The 7,410-nt window shown below is 44.5% G+C and overlaps 1 protein-coding gene across 3 annotated transcripts; it reads left to right on the top strand.

Moving 5' to 3' along the window:
* Positions 1-395: 395 nt before the first annotated feature.
* LOC134437570 (uncharacterized) lies at positions 396-5,885 on the top strand. 3 transcript variants are annotated; one of them, XM_063187060.1, is made up of 10 exons: positions 396-470; positions 1,663-1,765; positions 2,018-2,092; positions 2,503-2,616; positions 3,152-3,229; positions 3,611-3,715; positions 4,058-4,144; positions 4,504-4,801; positions 5,242-5,530; positions 5,791-5,885. In XM_063187060.1, the coding sequence occupies exons 2-10, from the start codon at positions 1,673-1,675 to the stop codon at positions 5,819-5,821; spliced, it is 1,170 nt and encodes a 389-aa protein (XP_063043130.1). In that variant the 5' UTR covers positions 396-470; positions 1,663-1,672; the 3' UTR covers positions 5,822-5,885. The 3 variants fall into 3 exon arrangements, with proteins under 3 accessions (XP_063043130.1, XP_063043128.1, XP_063043129.1); XM_063187058.1 differs by lacking the exon at positions 396-470 and adding an exon at positions 1,477-1,556; XM_063187059.1 differs by lacking the exon at positions 396-470 and having other exon boundaries at positions 1,661-1,765.
* Positions 5,886-7,410: the final 1,525 nt, after the last annotated feature.

Below are 7,410 nucleotides of genomic sequence, written 5' to 3'. Positions count from 1 at the left end.
TGACTGTGTTGCAACATTGCTATGGCAGTTACTGTTTTATGTTATTTTTAAGCACCGGGAGCATCTTCACTTTACAAAAGTCATTGTACCTGTACAATGACAGTAAAGACATTCATTCATTCATTTATTCGTTCATTCATTTATAAAATAACTGGCCTGCATTGGTTGTTTGAACATCTACTGACCATTGACATCATAATAGTAAAGAAGACACCACATTATTTAAGGTGAAAGCATTGTGTCATAAAGGGCTAAAGAAGTAATGATAACATTCTATCTTTGACAATCAAAATAACCTTCAACAATGTTTAGCTATTTTTGGTTTAGTACTGTGACAACAGCAGCATCATATGTGTTTGTTTATGAGTAGTGGCAATCGTGTTTACAGATTACATTTTCTTTATTCCTTGGCATTGTTTAAATCTTCTTATACGTTTAGTTTTCACACGTTGAGATCTATCGCATTTGAGGTAAGTCATACAGTATATTAGGCCTTTTTTGTAACACTATTGGTGGGAACATGCAGGTTTGTTTCCATTATGAGTTTTTGTGAGGCAAGGGATGAGAGTGGGTTGGTTCCCAAACTCGGGAGTTGTGGAGATACTGCAGGGAGGTCACAGATAGAACTGACGTTTTATTTAAAATGGGGGAAAACAGGTTAATAGTTAACATAACTTCATAAATTAGTTTGTAACAGTACTCATTCATAAGGCAATACATATTTTTACTTTTTCTGTGAAAATGAAATTAGAATTTTGCAATATTAATGGAGAAATAATCTTTTGTGGCTGGAAAGGGAGGTGCTTTACAAACAAAGCACAAAGTGAAACATGGAATTCCTGAACATTATAGGGCATTTTACTGGAAGTGGAAGTCTCATAGTTTACCACAACCCAAATTTATGTTTTTTAGTGTGCTACATAAATCTACAGACCATTGGTACATTTAATTGATAGGAGGGAGGGTTGCATATTTTAACCAAGCTGGACTGAGACAGAAAAAGCAGTAGTACAATTTCTTTATCTAGATATATCGTGTAGTTCGGTGCAACTATTTTTGGATCGGTTAACTACAGGCAGTGGTGTTTAAATAGGGAACACGTGGAACAATTTTGTCATTTTAACTTAAAGCACCCAATGCTTCCCAAGGCAACGCTGAGCCAAGCTAATGCTTATGGGTTGGTGCCACAATAACGGAGGCTAAGAATTCTACATGTATATGACATCACAAACACACACACACACTGTTTTTGCTTAAATGGCTGAAAATGCCCATCAAAATCAAGAACCAAATACGCAGTTTTAGATATAGTGAAACTGTACTGGATGTGCAATCACTGGCTTCAAATAATGGTGGATGGTTTCTAAGCCAACCATTATGATGTAACAGTTGCACATCACATGGTCAGATATTCCACAGGATGCATCATAATCAGTTGCTTGTTACCTCATTGTCATTCTCTTTCATATAGCCTATGCACCATTTACAAAACATGTGTTATTGTAGTTCTACATTTTTGTATTAAATCATTTAAAACGAGCAGTTGGAGGAGATAGGTAAGGCTCTCAACAGCCAGTAGAACATAAATGGACATGGAATATTTGAAATGTTTCAGATAGGCCCTAATTTAAGTGAATCAAATGCTCTGATTTTGTGTTTTAGGCCATTCATTATGAGTGTGCCCATGGATGTGGAGAGTTTGAGCGGCCATTCCAGCTGTTTTGCATCCGACACCAGCCTTATCTGTGGATCATCCCCCAGTCCGGTAAGATCTGCCATTGAATGCTACAACTTGCAGCAGCTACATGTAACAATATTTCTCGCTGAAAATACCAAACTGGTTTAATGTAAATGGACTGAATTTCAATAAGAGGACAACCCAAAACACATTACATCAACTACATCTCTGCTTTAACCCGTTCAGTCATGGAGCACCTTGCAACTTGCTAGGCAGCGTAGTTTTATATTTTCCAGGATAAGGTAATGCATCTGAGGAACTGTGATTTCCATGTTTTAGCCTGCGACTTTGAGTGGAGAATCGCACAGTGCTGCTGCTTCCACCCCGAGTCCCGTCTGTGCAGGCCCCAGTCAGGTAAGTCAAAGCTTCAGCTGAAAACTCTTACAGCCAGAAGGACTGGCATGTTTGGTGGGGTGAACGCTGTCACATCCAAACATTAGTGATTGGGCAAATCACATACATGTTTCAAACTTCAGCTTCAAGGAGTGTACTCTCCTACCACCAGTAATTGTTTCTTAACTATTCCGCCATTCCAGATCAAATTAAGTGTGCTGTGGATGAATGAAAGTAGTGAGGGGTGGGGGGTGTATGACCAAGCAACAAATAGGTCCAATTTCACTTTCAAACTAGAGCCTTCAGCCAGTGCTCCTTAACAGCGGAACACAACACACAAGTTGCTGTTCTCTTTTTTTTTCTTTCTCTCCTTTTAATGTTCATTGTGTTTGCATCCGGCTCCCCTCTCCTGTATCTGCGATCTGTTCTAGTCCACGGGTGAGAGCTTGAGCCTGGGAAGCTTGAGCAGAGAGACCGACATCAGCGCTACTTCCTCCCCCAGCGAACTCGCTGTTGTCTGCGGTTCTAGCAGCAGTTATTTTAGGGTAAGACAGAAAACCTGGCTGTATATCTACCTGTACCAGAGAGTGACATTTAAAATCTTTGAGAGCATACATAGATCAATGTTGCAGACCTTTATTATTGGAGTTCACTGTTGTAATAATATCCAATAATATCTATAACCAAAATGGCAAAGAGTGATATTTTAAACTTTTGAGAGCATAGTAAATCACTATTGATGCAGACCTTTGTTATTGGAGTTCACTGTTGTCAGCAGATTCGGCAGCTATCTCATGGCAATCCGATTGGGCAAAAATCTGTGCTCTCCCAAATTGTATGAGTGAGATGCGAAGGGTGTGTGTGTGTGTCTAATCCACCCAATCCTTCACTCACCTGTGTGTGTGTGTGTGTGTGTGTGTGTGTGTGTGTGTGTGTGTGTGTGTGTGTGTGTGTGTGTGTGTGTGTGTGTGTGTGTGTGTGTGTGTGTGTGTGTGTGTGTGTGTGTGTGTGTGTGTGTGAACTTTTTATGACATTTGTGAATTCAAGGAAAAAGTAATACTCTTTCACATGTTTATTTAGCTTGATAGTGACTCCATTGATGGGCGGAGTGTGGTCCCCATGGTAGACGCCTGTTTGGGAGACGCCACAAGTCTGATTGTGAGTAGTAACATCTCTAATCATTAAATGTTTTTTAAAGTGTGTGTGTGTGTGTGTGTGTGTGTGTGTGTGTGTGTGTGTGTGTGTGTGTGTGTGTGTGTGTGAGAGAGAGAGAGAGAGAGAGAGAGAGAGAGAGAGAGAGAGAGAGAGAGAGAGAAGGAGAGAGAGAGAGAGAAGGAGAGGGAGAGGGAGAGAGAGAGAGAGAGAGAAATGAAGGGGGGGGGGTGATGACAAGATTTATGCCTTGGTCGATGCCAAGATCAAATAAGACAGCTGCATGTTTTCACATATACAGTACAGTAACTTTTAGGTGTCATGCTTGTCTATATTAGTAGGCTATGCATTTGAATTATGAATATGATCACAATTATGTGCGTTCAGCTGGAAGATGATGACAGCCACAATGACTTGGAGAACACCATCAGAGGCATCAGGGTGGATAACGCTGGAGACTGCCATATTAGTGACGCCTCCAGATCTACTGAGGTAAGTTAGCATCTTAGTGACGCCTCCAGATCTACTGAGGTAAGTTAGCATCTTAGTGACGCCTCCAGATCTACTGAGGTACATATTAGCATCTTAGTGACGCCTCCAGGTCTACTGAGGTACATTCACAGACCAATAAGACTTGGTGTGAACAGTGTCCAGAAATGAGGTTTCCTCCACATTTTGATGCCAAGTATGAGCTGTCCCTGTTCTCCCTTTGGAGGATAATGTCTAAATGATCATACTGTGCTTGTGTGTGTGTGTGTGTGTGTGTGTGTGTGTGTGTGTGTGTGTGTGTGTGTGCGTGCATGCGTGCGTGCGTGCGTGCGTGCGTGTTTTTAGCTTTACCAAGACCCTGACGAAGGATCGAGTGTCCCTCTCCTAGAGAACACTGATGGTTCCTATTTGGATGATAACAGCCTGCTTGAGGTAAGCAATAGAATGATGCAGTGAAGTGTGAGGATTTTGGATGACAGTCATAATTTGGCAGTTTTCAGTAGCAGACGTCAGTGTGGTGCAATCACAGCTAATGCCACCATTGTATGAATTGAATGATGGTCTACATTGTGTACATTACTACATAACTGTAGACAAGACAAAATCAACATTCTATACGTTCTATTTTTGACTCTGTGTGTGTGTGTGTGTGTGTGTGTGTGTGTGTGTGTGTGTGTGTGTGTGTGTGTGTGTGTGTGTGTAATGTAATGTAATGTAATGTGTGTGTGTGCACGCGTGTGTGTGTGTGCACGCGTGTGCGTTCGTGCGTGACTGCGTGTTTGTACTTGAAGGTCTTCAGTGACACTCCTCTAAGGAGAAAGAACACCACTGCCTGGAGCATCGACAACGCCAGCCTCTGCCCAGTGCAGGACCTCAGGGTGGTGGTGCCAACCTGCTGGCAGGAGGAAGGGGAGAAACAGGGCACCGCAGGGGAGAGAAACTGCAGAGACCCCGCTGGGCAGGACCCAGTGCTCAGCCTCCAGCTGGAGCCAGAGCCCCACCTGAACGTCGACACGGCTGACGCCTCTATCAGTTCCCCTGAGCAGCAGACCCCCACCCAGCAGCTGCCACAGGACCAGGCTGATGGAGGTGAGGGTGACACAGCCGGGGGGACAGGATGGGAGGAGCTGGAGTGTCTTTATGTTAGATGATTTAGTGGCACTTGCCATGAGGAAGTGGCATGCTATTTACATTGTTTGAAAACACATTATTCACCGACAAGACACGTTTAGGAATGAGTTTTGGTATAAGCACAGCTTGGCATGTTTATAGGTTGGTGTACCCACATTGTTCACTGACTGACAGTTTAGGTTTAGGAATCAGTTTTGGTATAGGCACAGTTTGACATTACAAACAGAGCCGTAGTAGCCAGTGTAGCCATAGTAGGCTAGCATGACCAAGACTAGCGTCAACGTCACGTGACGGCACTTGACATGTCCATTGATTGTTCTAATATACTGTACATCAATGGCATGCCACTTCCACATGCCACATGCCACTAAATCCTCTAACCTTTTCTGGTCTTTCAGGACTGGAGCGCAACGTGGAGGAGATGCAGGTGGATATCAGGCACCTCCAAATGGTGAAGACACAGCAGCAGGACGGCGCCCAGAAACGTCAGAAGAACGGGGTCTGCACCTTCCTAAGACGCCTCTGTAAGAAGCTCCGGGGGCTAGGAAAGAGGAGCGCAAAGGTGGGCCCCCAGAACACCACGGAGACCTACGGCATAGTGCAGGGAACCACGGAGACCCCAGTGGAGGAACCAGAGAAGAGTAGGAGCACGGAGCAGAAGCCGTCCAAAAGGAAAGGCCTGAGGAGGTGTGTGTGTGTGTGTGTGTGCGTGTGCGTAGGAGAAGACGAGTGATTATATAGTCATTGACTTGCATGACAATATGCAAAGCACTCTTTAGTGTGTACATTTTTCCAAATGAATATCTTCATTTTACTGTTGTGTTCTTCTAAACATTTGCCCCTTGACAAAAAAACAAGCAGGAGCTTTGCTGCTGTTGTTGTTGTAGTATAGTATTTTAGTGTATGATTTTTGACAATCGATTTGACTTTTGTTCTTCTGCTTACAGGTTCTGCTTCAACGTTTCCTGCTTCAAGTAAAACAAGTGAAGCAGGAAGGGGAAGGGGAAGGAGGGGCACAGCCGGCTGGACATGGGGGACCTGACCTGGATAGAACTACTGTAAAGCAAACAGAGGCATCGTACTAGGGGGATAAAGTGGGACTGAATCACCACGGGCTCATGTAGCATGTGTGGGGGGGGGGGGTTAAAATGAGCTGCTATGGCCTTGAAAGCTGACAAGACAAGTTCAGGCCCAGCAGACATTACCAAGAACAAGCATCCAGGCAACCATATGTTACCCGGATGAACCTGCGGACGTCCACGTTGTTGTATTTTTAGGTTCGCGATGCTCAGACCTGTGAACGCGACAACTGGTTTAGGTTTAGGTGTTTAGGAGTTTAGGTGTGGGAGTGGGCACCGGCATGGTTCAACGTGCCTACAGAGTCAGATATATTTACAGTACTGTATACGTATAGGGCCCTGAAGTAGCTGCTACACCCCTGAAAAGCCAACCAAGGCAGGTTCAGGCCCTAGCATAGCGGTAGCACATTTCCAAGACAGGCCTGAGCAACACTGGACGAATGAAAGACTCGGGAGCAGGGGTGTCGAACAGGGGGGTAAAATGTGACACCAGGGCCCCAAGTATATATGAGGCCCACATACAGTCCGATTTTTGAAGATATGGCTAGGGGGGTTCATTGGAGACGATTGTACAAAGGGCCCACAATTTGCTGCTACGCCGTGGTCATGTTCACAACAACATTGCACACAAAATGAAGTGTGAACACACCAGATGAGACAATGTGGCTGCAGCTGTAGTACAAGGGCTTGACCAGACACTATGGGCGTGGGCAAACATGAGTATGTTCTGTGACAGGGGTAGAGACTGACACAGTAGTGGGGAAAGTGGCGGAAAAGTTGGACTGAAACAAGATTGATGACTGAGACCAGGGAAACTAACAGGCAGTTGTCCTGGACCCATAGGGGCCATGAGATGGGTCTTTATTACATAGTACTTGTTGGGTGAGAGGCCCTCTCAAATGACTTTGTCCTAGGCCCTGTCAAAGATGTCAGCGGCCCTGACTGAGACGAAGTACAGGGACATACGTACTGGAATGGTTACTGGCATTTTACAGTTGACTTGGGACTAATAATACAACCAGCCACAGTGGCAGAACAATTGCACACAGGGCCCCAGGGCAAAACATTTACAGGTCCCCCTGTAAAGCTTCCTAAGCTTACGATAGGGCCTCCACCACCAACACGGGAGGGCCCTGGGCCCAGGGGCAAGTGCCCTGCTCGCCCTCCCTATTGCTCCGCCCCTGACCAGCCATACAGCAGAGGCAGAATGCAATGCATCGGGACACTCCAAAGAGCATGAGTTGGTGTCAACTGGGGCAATTGTGTGGAGACCACCGGTAGCAAATAAATAACAATGCTAATAATGAATGAATAATTGAAATAAAATGTTGACTATGTGCACAACTTCATGTTTTTGCTTGTGAGTTTTTTCATACGCACCGGTGGAAACACAGCATGTTTCATAATTTCAGCATTCTTCTCATTAACAAAATAAATGAATGATTTATTGGATTATTAAATGTCAGAGATCCGCTTAGTAAACTCACT

This window comes from Engraulis encrasicolus, chromosome 21 (genome assembly GCF_034702125.1).
Source record: "Engraulis encrasicolus isolate BLACKSEA-1 chromosome 21, IST_EnEncr_1.0, whole genome shotgun sequence".
NCBI lineage: Eukaryota > Metazoa > Chordata > Actinopteri > Clupeiformes > Engraulidae > Engraulis > Engraulis encrasicolus.
This window is presented reverse-complemented; position numbering and strand designations above follow the sequence as displayed.